General features: G+C 41.5%; 1 protein-coding gene across 1 annotated transcript in view; it reads right to left on the bottom strand.

Moving 5' to 3' along the window:
• LOC135505731 (fibronectin type III domain-containing protein 1-like) overlaps window positions 1-13210 on the bottom strand; it is a 91195-nt gene that overhangs the window by 31185 nt on the left and 46800 nt on the right. Inside the window, exons 14-16 of the mRNA XM_064924806.1 lie at window positions 10552-10584; window positions 9197-9343; window positions 3689-3925 (exon numbers count right to left, since the gene is read on the bottom strand). Of these exons, the coding sequence (XP_064780878.1) occupies window positions 3689-3925; window positions 9197-9343; window positions 10552-10584 (417 nt within the window). The remainder of the gene's footprint in view (window positions 1-3688; window positions 3926-9196; window positions 9344-10551; window positions 10585-13210) is intronic.

Genomic DNA, 13210 nt, shown 5'->3' with positions numbered 1-13210 from the left:
ATACAAAAACAGCCTTTGCAGAGGCCCAAACCAGACAGCGGTCTAGCTCTACCAGATTTCAGATTCTATTATTGGGCCACTAACATTAGGATCATTCAGTACTGGGTTGCAGAGCAGAGAGATATTCCCAACCCCAATTTGGCTCGATATGGAGGTCGCCTCATCTATACCGGCAGCATTGTCTTCCCTAGCTCACTCCTCCGTTACAGACCCTTACTCCTCCTTCACCAAAAATATATGTGTCAAAACAACATTGAAGATCTGGAATCAATTTCGGCGCCACTTTGGGTTCCAGACAACCTCTTCTTTGGATCCGGTGGCCTCAAACCCAGCTTTTCCCCCATCTATGTTTGATGGTGCTTTCACAACATAGTCTTGTCTATTATTAAAAGATTCAGGGATCTGTATATTAACAATACATTTAGTATGTTTGAACAATTATCAGCTAAATTCTGTCTCCCCAGAAATAATTTCTTTAGGTTCTTACAAGTCCAGAGTTATGTCCACAGCAAAGATCCAGGATTCCCCACCCTTCCTGGTGAAACACAGTTTGACACATTTCTTATCCCACTTTCTACTCTGAAAGGCACCTCGTCAATAATCTACAGTCAAATTTGCTCACAGCAAACCATCTCATTAAACAATATTAAATCCTCATTGGAGGAGGAACTGGGTGAGGAAATATCTGATGAACTATGGGAAGGGGCACTCAAAAGGGTACATAGCAAACTTATTCATAGAATTCATAGCAAACATAGCAAACTCATTCATAGGGCCCACTGGACCAAAGCAAGATTATTCAAAATTTACAAGGATGTGAACCCTAATTGTGTACGATGTAATCAATCTTCCGCTAATCATGCACACATGTTTTGGTGTTGCCTATCTCTTGTTGGTTTCTGGAAAGACATCTTTAACACACTCTCAGAATTAAGCGGCACACAGATCGAGCCAGACCCTTTTATTGCACTATTTGGGGTTTCCTTACCCACAATACAACTGACCAAAATGAATAAGGATGTAATTACCTGTGTCACTTTGTTAGCGAGACGATTCATTTTACATAGATGGAAATCCTCTGCACCTCCTACTCATACTCTTTGGATTAAATCCATTTTGAATTGCATAAAGTTGAAAAAAATTAAACACACACTCAATGGGTCTGTAGACAAATTCTATGCAATATGGGCTCCCTTCTTTTCATATATTTTCTTATGGGGCGGCAGCCTAGTGGTTGGAGCGTTGGACTAGTAACCAAAAGGTTGCAAGTTCATATCCCCGAGCTGACAAGGTACAAATCTGCCATTCTGCCCCTGAGAGTGTGTTAAAGATGTCTTTCCAGAAACCAACCGAGGCCGTCATTGAAAATAAAAATTTGTTCTTAACTGACTTGCCTAGTAAAATAAAAATGTTAAACAACTAAATTTGAGTGATGTATATTTACATATTAGTGATGTAAGAGGCCTGGTGCATACACAACATCTCGGATGTTAAGGATTGTATTATCTGTGCTTGTTGACCTATAACAACTGTATCAATATATATATTTTTTTTTCTCTTGTTGTTTTTTATTTTTTGGTATTTGTATGTTTTTATGTCTGTCGCTCTCTCTCTGTTTTGCTGTATTGTTGTCTTTGATGTGTTGAGTTGTTTTATATTACTACCAAATAACTTACAAGTGCAATTATTTTGTTGGTGTTGATAATTCAATAAACAAAGTAAAAAATAAATAAATAAAAAATTACACTTTTTGACAATTTTCTGGTGTTTTGTGGTGAAAAACTGAGCGTGTTGAGCATGACACATCAACCCTGTTACCCATAGATAGACAGGCTAGAAATGGTTTACCAATTGACATTACTATTTTGAATCTTGTATTCAATTGCCCCGTCCTGCTGCACACAACAAGCTTCAATTCGCCCGGTCACAAGAGGATTCATGGCTGATTTAACTAGTTATTTCTGTTCAATTTTTCCCAGATGTGCTAAATTCCCACTTCCCACTTGGTTATGAACACACCATAACACTGCTAACCATACACTGTAGAGACATATAATACCACTCATTGGAAGGACAAAGCCTCGACCTACACGTTGACATATTGTGGAGCATTGTACAATGTATAATTTGGTAAAATCGATAAAAACGATTATACATTATTTATTTTTTTACAGCCTAGCGCCCGTGATACTAGAGGCACGTACTAGTCACACTTTTTATTACAATTTTTAAGAGGGGAAAATTTGTTTTTTATCAAGTTGAACTTGTGCTCTTTATGACAGAATGTTAAAATTAGGTGACATCCAACAGATTTTTTTTTTACTCACCATCACAATTTAAATTACTTATATCACTGGCAAAGTTTTGGCTTGGTGACCCAAACAATTGTCTCCATTGATCAATATGTAAAGAGTAATTTAAGAAGGCGAATTAGGAACCCCTTTGGCCACCCTGTAGACAGATGTCATAGCCATGCCTTTCTGGAATATTGTCAGGCATAACAAACAGTACATGCATTTGAGGAAATGTATGTACATGTATCTCTGGAATACATTTTAAGGCACTGCATCCATTTTTAGCAAAGACGTTAAATACTGTATATTGAAATGAGAGAGAGATCGAAATAGTGGGAAAGAGAGAGAAAGTGGTGCAGGTCTGCGATACTGTGTGGTTTAGACATCAGAGAATGGCCCAGCCCACTCCAGGACTAGGAGCTTCTGTTGGCGAGCCAAAGGTAACACACAGCTTCTCTCTGGATGACTGAACCACCCATGTCTCTGACTGAAGCACTGTTCACAAGTCACACTCACTACACACTGGATCCCTCGATCTATCAAATATAGTTTTACAGTACTCAAAACTCAGTTACTGATGTCGAAAACATTGGGGGTTGGGTGACTCCCTAAAATCTAACGAGCAGCTGACTAGTTAGTGTCACACCCTGATCTGTTTCACCTGTCTTTGTGATTGTCTCCACCCCCCCCAGGTGTCGCCCAGCTTCCCCATTATCCCCTGTGTATTTCTACCTGTGTTCTCTGTTTGTCTGTGGCCAGATTGTTTTGTTTCGTCTATCATACCAGTGGTTTTCCCTCTGCTCTTGTCTCACGAGTGTTCCTGTTTCCTAGTTTCCCCATTGTTGACCATGCTGCCTGCCCTGACCCTGAGCCCACCTGCCCTGACCCTGAGCCTGGCTACCATCCTGAACCTTTGCCCCACCAATCTAGATTACTGACCTCTGCCTGCCCTTGACCTGTTCTTTTGCCTGCCCCTGTTCGAATAATAAACTTTGTTATTTCGACACTGTCTGCACCTGTGTCTTACCTTAAACGTGATAGTTTGATTATGTCTGCTGACCTGCTATGATCATAACAAATGGGTCAGGATAGAAAAGTTGAAGTCAGGCATAGGCTACCTTTACAGAGGCATCCCATTTCTGATATATTTTCCACTAATATGTCTTTTGATCAATCACATCAGATGTTTTCACATCAGATCTTTTTAAGAGCTGATCTGATTTGTCAAAAGACTAATTAGTGAAAAAAGATCAGAATAATTGCAGCATAAGTGCACACTAACTGCTTGAAGCACTGACAGAATACTCTTCACACCTCTCACATTGTATCTACAGTACACCCCACTATGTGGCCAAGCTTGCTAGTCACCCTGTGTGACATTGTGGTCCACTCACCTGACACCATGTCATCCTTCAGTGGGATGGCCCAGTCTAGGATGACGAATGAGTGACAGCCTTCCATGGCGACCACCGTGATGTTGTGGGGCTTGTTTTTGGGCGGCTGTTTCTGATTAGTAGCCAGGCTGTCTTTCTTGAGCAGGTTTTCCAGGACGTCCACCTGTAGGTATTCCAGAGCCTCCGTCAGCGAGCACGGAGCGCCCGGATCCTTCTGGATGAAGTTCACATACGGAGCTGGAGAGAGGGATGGCAGGGAGGGATGGGAAAGCAGCAAGATGGTTGATCAATTGTGTACAATCTTTGCTGGGTTTACACACCAACCAAGAAACCCCTTGGGAGAGAACAATGTTTTCTTCGGTCTACATTTTTACTGAACACAAAAATAATTATGTTGAAGAGGCAGTGCAGCTAAATACATGTTTAAAAAAAAATAACATTTCCACACTATGAGGTTGAAATTGTGAAAATTATGATCATGCCCAATCTGTTCAGGTGGGATGGAGTTTTTGGCCAAAGATCATGACATCACAATCTGATGTGATCATTCTGACCAATGACCAGTCATCTTTTATTTGCTTATGTATCCTACTACTTTGAAGGTGTAGGCGGGGTAGGCTCTAGATTCTAAATGACCCTATTCGCCAATAAGGGTTGTGTATATAAATATACCGCCTTCAAATTTGATTCGACACGCCCACACACGATCAGACCGAGCATTTCCATGGCAAAAGGACACTCAGTTATTTTTATGACATGATGATTTATTCAAAACACAGTGATGATTTAAAATGATTTCATTAAAAAGACTGCATAGAGGTTTTAATACAAGAAGGCAATGTTTTAACATCTGCTGGTGGGCAATAAAGTGTCATATTACAATCTATTCCGTTTATAACTGAGTCTACTAGGGTTCCCTCTGTCAGGGGTTCAGGAGAAGTCAAAGTGGGTGATCTTGCATAGCATAACAGGTCGTGTGAAACCCCTGGTCCCATTCTTCTTCCCCATTGGGCGATTTTCTGTCTGTATTTCTGTTGTTCTTCGTGTCTGTGGGAGCTACTGTAGTGCCAGTTGGATCCATACACAGCTGTGAACACTTCCAGAACTCCCAGAATTCTCAGTATGATTGGGATGGGAATGGGACTTTGGCTGGACTCAGTCCCACTCCACCACACGACTCGGGACAGGCAACTGTATCCAACAGACACTGTCCATCAGGGCTACAAGGTTTCTACTCTCCTTTTTTAAAGAATACAATAGATTTGAGAACGTTTCAACTACATCTAATAATGTCCTTACAGCTACATATCTGGACACTCTGATGTATGTGGCTGTCTGCGTATGTGCTTTTCTAGATGTATACATGTGTCTGTTTCCACATGGTATCTTACTTTTGAGATATTGTGTCTTCTATAGTGTTTCTATATCTATCTTTTGATCTACTACATTCTGAGGAAGTAGATGTAGTGCTCTTAACCCTTTCCTTTATGTTCCGGAACAGTTTGGATTCACTAAAATACTATTTCATGTCATTTTCCACCATGACCCTTCATCTACTTTCCTAAGTATGGGTCTCAAACTTGTAAAACATGTCATTTAAAAGAAAACAAAAAAAGTTGACCTGGTAGCGACATCCATAATGTTCTGGTTCAATTTGACCCGCAATTTGACCCTTGCAATTTGATCTTGACCTTGGTCTATATAACCTTTGAACGGTTTGTCCTAGAAACAAGCTGATTTCACATACTGTAGACCTATATCTTATATCACATACTGTAGATATAAGTCTATGTATAATTTCCCTATGTTGCTGAGAGGCTGATCAATACTAATCAACACTACCCCTTCAAGACAATTTGACCTTGACCTTTGTTCTAGAGACAATTGGTATTCTGTGCAGTAAAGATCTATCCATGATGATCACAAGGATATACGTTTGTTTTCCCTGTGATGTTCAGAGGCCGAGAGACAGTGATCTGAATTCTAGCAAAACATTTCATAAATGTCATTAAAATGTATGTAGTAATTTGATGGATTTACGAATTTGGTACAGTATTCAAACATTTGACTTAAATTTTTTTACAGTTGGGTCTATCAACTCAGGGGGGAAAACATATGAAAGAGGACATTCTCAGCTACTGGAAAATACATTTTGAGAGGTTAAAATCCTATATTTATGAAATTGACCCGGAACATAAACGGTGTAGGCCAAATCGAACATAAGGGAAAGGACAACTTTATACTTTTCTTCCCTTTTGTAACACTCCATTGACTTACATCATTCGCTCTATACGAGTCTTCAGATAACATGTGTCGGCCTGTAAAGAGGAACCCAATACCCTTTGTCTGGCGCCAGTACAGTTGACTGACACGATTGGTCAATTGAGTTAGCATGGTCAAACCCCCTCCAGATAGAGGAATGGTGGACGTGTCAGAAAGCTGGCTGCTGTGTTGGATCTGATATATTAAACTCGTAAATATGAGAGAGTAGGTCTCCTTGTTTGGCTGTCTGGGACCTCTCCTCTCACTGCTGATATCAGCGGGTTTCATATTTTTTCATTATTTCACTGTTATTCTTACTCTATTTCATTCTGTCTTAGGATTTCTATAATAGATGTAATGAGCTTCAGATGTGTTTGCTGTGCGTCCGCCGGCCTCGGCTCACAGGATAGTTTAGCTGGATTAGATGACCTGGTTCAGGGGCCAATGTTGTAATAACATTGTAATAATATGGTAATTAAGAAGACGTTCATCCAATGCTGTCAACAGATAAGCCTACACCATTTTCAGTACACATGCCTCTGGTGTTTCAAGCATCGTGCACCAGCCAAACAATTGGAACCAATTCTGTTCCAATTGGTGGTACTGCCCAACTCAGGGGTGGGCAATAATTCCGTCTCGAGGGCCACATCGGGATTGCAAAATTATGCAGAGGGTTCCACGGATTTTTTTGCAGACCGATTTGTTCGTCAAAAGCAATTTGAGGGCCAGAATAAGGGCAGTTATTTGAAAATGTTATAATGGACCTATTCTACATAATTTCTATCTATTTTAAACGTTGAAGAGTGACCTGTTTGTAAAAATGTTTTTACACAAACCTCCCCCAGGCCGGAATGAATGGGCTCGTGGGCCAGATCCGTTTGGGCTCGCAGGCCGGATCCGCCGGTCTAACCGGTAGCCTTGCTTTGAAGGCTGTCCAATGTCACTGACACATTTCGAACTCAGGTCCTCATAGTGAACAATACCAGTTAACACTGCTGTTACTGAGACCCATCGGTTAGGGTACTGTCCAACTATGCCACGCCAACACATTCACATGGGAGATGTGAGTGGCGCTCTCTGATGGCTCAGCAGGAATGTACACATCATAATTAGGAGCCCAACAACCACCGAGAGGCTCCTTCATGAGAGACGGTAGGAGGGAGGGAAGGAGAGAGAGAGGGTGATGGGGAATCAGAGATGTTGGTTTTATTCCTGTTCAGTGTGTGGGGGTTTCAGTCTGTTTTTCCAGCAATAGGAGTGGATGTGGATAAAGCAGACAGAGGAGGAGACAGACGAGGCCAAAGCAAGCACTTTAGAATGGTAAAGAGACAGCAGGACGCTTCAAGAGCAACTGAACGAAGTAAGCAACTTCTCCTTTTGGAAACAGCTTACGTAGCATTGATATGAGTCAGAAACATTTATTCTAGTTTCAAAATTGACTACAAAGTGCAAATAGGGTAATTTTGGTCATACAGTCAGTCTCGTCCAAAACAGATTTGCGAGATATTTAAGAAAAAATGGCATGTCACGGAATGAAAGGTACCGCAATAGCTTTCTTTGGGTTGGGTTTATTTCAATCCTGCCCACATGCCCACAGCTGGCAGTACCCAAGTAATCATTAAAATGGCTCACAGCTGCATGCGACCTGATCGTAATGCTCAGGGACCATCCGTAAATTACACAATGTTCATGGGAAAATATGTTTAAATGTCAATGCCCTAAAAACCTTAAACCAACTATAACTTGTAGAAATGCATATAAAAATATTGAAAGCATTTAATGAGACAACTAAAAGGTATGCAACATGAACATATTGTCTCATTTACATTGTTCCCTAACTAGCCCCACAGTTAGGCTATGCAAAGCCAATCCAACTTTGCCACTGTCGCCCATGTCATGTGGACCCTGAACTGTTAAGACCCTGGCCCTTACAATGTGAGTGGCATTGGGAAGTACAAAGGCCTACAGTGCGACCATTAGTTCTACCAACAACATTCTCAACTAACTCCGTTGTCTCCAAATCTCTAACCTGTCATAGTGACACTTTACACACAGACCCAGTCCCATGTATTATGTACACCATGACCAGAGAAGGGGGTTCCTCCTTGCAGATGCAAGTTTAGCAACCCTAGTGTGCCTTTGTTCCAGCCCAGCACAAACACTAATCATGCTCTTCAATCTAGACCAAGGACCTGGATTAGTTCAATCAGCTGTGTTAGTATTGGGCTGGAATAAAACCCAGCAAACAATGTAGACAGCTTTCCAGGACCATGATTGACCGTCAATCTCTGCGAGAGAGGGTCACGGAGGGGTGAAACAACATTAGAGGTCATTTCAGGATATCATCTGTTAGCTGAAAGAAGATACAACTCTGATGGTTCTGCCAGACCAATGCAAAGATGGCACTCCCTCACCTAAAGGGATTTTCCTTGGCCCAGGGGTAATCATGTAAATATAGGCGCTAGTCAAGAACTGTGAATGTATTTATGATGTGCGACTGAACGAGCCAAGATATAGAGAGCCAGAGTTCATTTCTCCACCGTGAAAGAAAACTGAACACACACCAAGTAGGACTATAATTATTTATAAGGCTGAGACACACGTGTTGCACACAAGCGCACACACAAGCGCACAGTTGGCCAGGTCGCAATTGTAAATGAGAACTTGTCTACCTGGTTAAATAAAGGTGAAATAAAAAAACAAAAAAAACACACACATACACACACACACACACACACTTAAAATGCGAGCACGCTCACTCAATCAAACACAAACGCATGCAGGTGTTTCAGCTGGATGCCTGGATGAACATTATTTATGTTACGAAAAAAACGGCCTTTCTCTTTGGCATTTAGAGGGACTTCACAGAAGCTTTTTTTAATCACTCACTACTGTATGATTGAAGAGGTTAAGCTCTGTTTAAACTGAGATCCATCATATAGATAAGGGTAATGGGGTGTGATGACAGTGTTAAGGTCGAAACAGTAAAGTCTAAATCCACAGATGACAAGGCTAAGCTCTTAGACAGTGATGCTGAAATAACCGCAAGTGGTATGTTACATCAACGTAGGGGAGAGGTAGATAGTTTGTCAAACTCAAACACAAACAGCTCAAACACACTTACAAGCACACACCCACGTGCATGTGAGGTGCATTCACCCAATCAGGCACACATACATGCAAGCAAGCATGCTCCCACACATTGCTCATACTACTGTTATCACTTTTCTCCATACCGTAGCCTACCTGTGAAGCGTTTCTTCCCGGTGAGGTCGAACTCATTGGAGGGGCTATTGTTGAAGGGCCTGGTGTCTGGTTCAGGCGTGGGGTGGTCTGTCGTAGTGGTGGTGGGGGGCAGTGTGGGGGGCAGCGTGGTCTGCCACAACAACTCATCTAGGAAAAAAAGGGACACAAACTAAATCCAAATACCACTGAATTTAGTCTGTAGCACTAGACTTCTGTAATTGGCATGTAAATAAGCATGCAATAGCTCTTGAAATTGAGTGCGATATCATTGGAAACGACCTTGATGTTTTTTTCCTTTTAAAAGGCAAGTTCTTCATGTGTAATGTTTTGCTGCCAATATTTTTCCATTCCTGAGGCACCGGCTTTTGAACATCATGCCCGTTTCGCAGTAGATTACTGTAATGTTCATGGTTCTGAGCCGAACAAATGTGTAAGGATTAAGTCAGTGAAGTCATTCAAATCAGTGAGTTACTTCCAGCAGCACCAGGCGTTCTGGCCAGTGGTGTGCCAACGGACCTCTGCATGACACCATCATGTGCCTCACACACAGCCTTGCAGGGAAACACTATGAATATATTGGGATGCAATTTGTCGAGTAGTGCATATACGAGCAATAGTTTTCTCATGGCACTAATCAAACTATAACATCATGGCATATGCTTACCAAACATAACGTAATCACAGTTCCTCCATTCACTGAAACCATGAATGACCATGCATTACCAGTATACCATAACATGACATGATACACTTTATATACTATATACAAAAGTATGTGGACACCCCTTCAAATTTGTGTTCGTTGGGAACTTCATGAAAAGGTTTCCATGGCCGAGCAGCAACACACAAGCCTAAGATCACCATGCACAATGCCAAGTGTCGGCTGGAGTGGTGTCATTCTTTGCTGATTTTTGATTGAGATGTTCGACGAGCCGGTGTCCACATACTTTTGGTTATGTAGTGTAAATCATCACAAGTCATCATCACATGCAGCAACATCACAGAGCAGAACAGTACAGTAGAGCATGCCAGCGCATTCTCTCCGGGTTAGTAATGCAGTTCACAGACACTGTAGCGGTTGATTTGAGTTGGCCAGATAAAACATCAGAAACACAGCCGATGATGGAAGGAACCCAAACCCAACCCAAACAAACACACAACCGACCATAGAAAAGACCACAGGCAAGGAAACATCAAATAGAGGAAACAGTCAACAAACAGATGAACTGATAGATAAACATTGAAAGAAACAATGCAGTCAGGCAGGCCCAGCCCTACGGCCGTCGGTACGTTGCCATTACTCAGCCAGGTACCTAGCTTAATGGCTAAAGCATCAGACAACATGGCAACCATACCCATAGAGTCCGTTTCCAGTCCCGAGGATTCCTCTGTAGGAGAAGAGAGACAGGCTATAGCATGACCAGAAACCACTGTACACACACACACACACGCACGTACGCACGCACACACGCACACACGCACACACGCACACACGCACACACACACACACACACACACACACACACACACACACACACACACACACACACACACACACACACACACACACACACACACACACACACACACACACACACACACACAAATATATACACAAACATATAAACATGTAGTAACACTCACTTGTCTTTCTAGCTCCAGCACAAAGTTTCAAGTTGACGGTGGAAAAAAAATGGTGCACTGTTTTGAGTTAAGAAGGAAGCATTTCCTCCGTTATTTGTTCTTAGTCCTCTTAATTGCCTTGTAGTAAACTCAAAACAACTAGGGAGGGTTATTCCCTTAAACTTGCAAAAAATGAGAATTCCGTTGGAAAACACATGACTTATGAATGTCTGCCTTTGGATGTATGTTTGTTACAATAACCCTTAATACTATGTATGTGTCTGAATGTGGGCTTTGTGTCTGTACTGTGTTAATCCCTACGGAACACTTAGGTCTAAGCCATAAAAGTGTGTTTGGACGTGGAAGAATATTCAAAGATAAATACACAATGCAGAGGACTAAAGGTCAAGAGGGAATTAACGATCAATGGAAGATAGTGTTTTTTCTGTACTGGCGAATGAATGATCAATGGAAATAGTTTGTCATGGGGAACTGAAGATTAATGGGTCAGGGACACAGGTAGAATTCCAGTCTGGGACTCATACCTACATGTGATGTGGCAAGTTCTCATTGGTTTGAATTGTCTATACGTTGAGCCTGAAACTGAATACTTGGCCATTGGCCCAATTTTACTGCAAGGAATTCTAATTGAACAACCACAGGCTAGGCTTGGGTATAAACTACATCCTGTCTCTTTGTTCAGAGGAGAAACATTGAGGCCAGGGAAGAATGACCATCTACCATCTACTTTCCAGCATAACAACTATTGATTTCTTTGAATAAATATATTTTTCTCCCCCTGATTTGCTTTGACAGTCTGTGTTATAGAAGAATAACACAAATTGCTAACAAGTGTGTGTTAATTGTGTGTCTAGTGGTAAATATAATTGTGTAGTGAGACTAACTGCTTAGCTCAGGGAATGGGTTAGGGTGTGGCTGGCCCAGATGTGGCTGGCCCTGATGTGGCTGGCCCTGATGTGGTTCCCATCAGATCTGGATTCAAATACTATTAAAAATAATAAAAATAATACAACTGATGGCACCAATAGAATAGTCCCAAAACTGCAAACCCTGCCCATCTTCAGGCTGGTTTGTACTTTGTCTATCGACATGTATGGAGACAGTTAGAATGCGAAAGTCTCACTGTTCAAAGCAACTTTATACTCCTGTGGAATGTCTGTAGACTGTCATTTTCCTTGCTGCAGGCAGATGAAAAAAGTTCAACTTTGACCCTGTTGCTGGGTCCGTTGCCATGGTTACCTGACTGAGACTGCAATGAATGCACAAGTTCTAAAATTCCCAGGTCGAATGCCATGCTTTTATTTCGTCACAGTCATCACACAATATTTTCTGTAATTAGCTTGCCATTAACTTGTAAATAATGATCTCGTTGTGAATTTATTTTCCTACAATAATGAATAAACATTTGCTAAATTTAAGAAGCTGGATAGATAGCTAGCTAATAAGCTAAAACTAAACCAAAACCTTGTTTAGAAAGTTGATTTTAGTTACCTGGCTTGCTAGATTGACATATACAGAGCGTTTGGAAAGTTTTCAGACCACTTGACACATTTTATTACGTTACAGCCTTGTTCTAAAATGGATACAATCAAATAAATCAATCTACACACACTGCCCCATAATGACAAAGCAAAAAACAGGTTTTTAAAATATTTTGCAAATTTATAAAAAAAAAAAAAATCAGAAATACCTTATTTACATAAGTATTCAGACCCTTTGCTATGAGACTCGAAATTGAGCTCAGATGCATCCCGTTTCTTCAACTGATTGGCTATGATTTGACAAGGCACACACCTGTCTATATAAGCTCCCACAGTTGACAGTGCATGTTAGAGCAAAAACCAAGCCATGAGGTTGAAGGAATTGTCCGTAGAAGTCAGAGACGGGATTGGGTTGAGGCACAAAAAAAATGTCTGCAGCATTGAAGGTCCACAAAATCACAGTGGCCTCCATCATTCTTAAATGGAAGAAGTTTGGAACCACCAAGACTCTTCCTAAAGCTTGCCGCCTGGCCAAACTGAACAATCGGGGAAGAAGGCCTTGGTCAGGGAGGTGACCAATAACCCGATGGTCACTCTGACAGAGCTCCAGAGTTCTTCTGTGGAGATGGGAGAACCTTCCAGAAGGACAACCATCTCTGCAGGACTCCACCAATCAGGCCTTTATGGTAGAGTGGCCAGATGGAAGCCACTCCTCAGTAAAAGGCACACGAAAGCCTGGTTTAAGTTTGCCAAAAGGTACCTAAAGACTCAGACCATGAGAAACAAGATTATCTGGTTTGATGAAAACAAGATTGATCTCTTTGGCCTGAATGCAAGCACAATGTCTGGAGGAAACCTGGCACCATCTCTACGGTGAAGCATGCTGGTG

Source organism: Oncorhynchus masou, chromosome 19 (assembly GCF_036934945.1).
Source record: "Oncorhynchus masou masou isolate Uvic2021 chromosome 19, UVic_Omas_1.1, whole genome shotgun sequence".
Taxonomy (NCBI): domain Eukaryota; kingdom Metazoa; phylum Chordata; class Actinopteri; order Salmoniformes; family Salmonidae; genus Oncorhynchus; species Oncorhynchus masou.
This window is presented reverse-complemented; position numbering and strand designations above follow the sequence as displayed.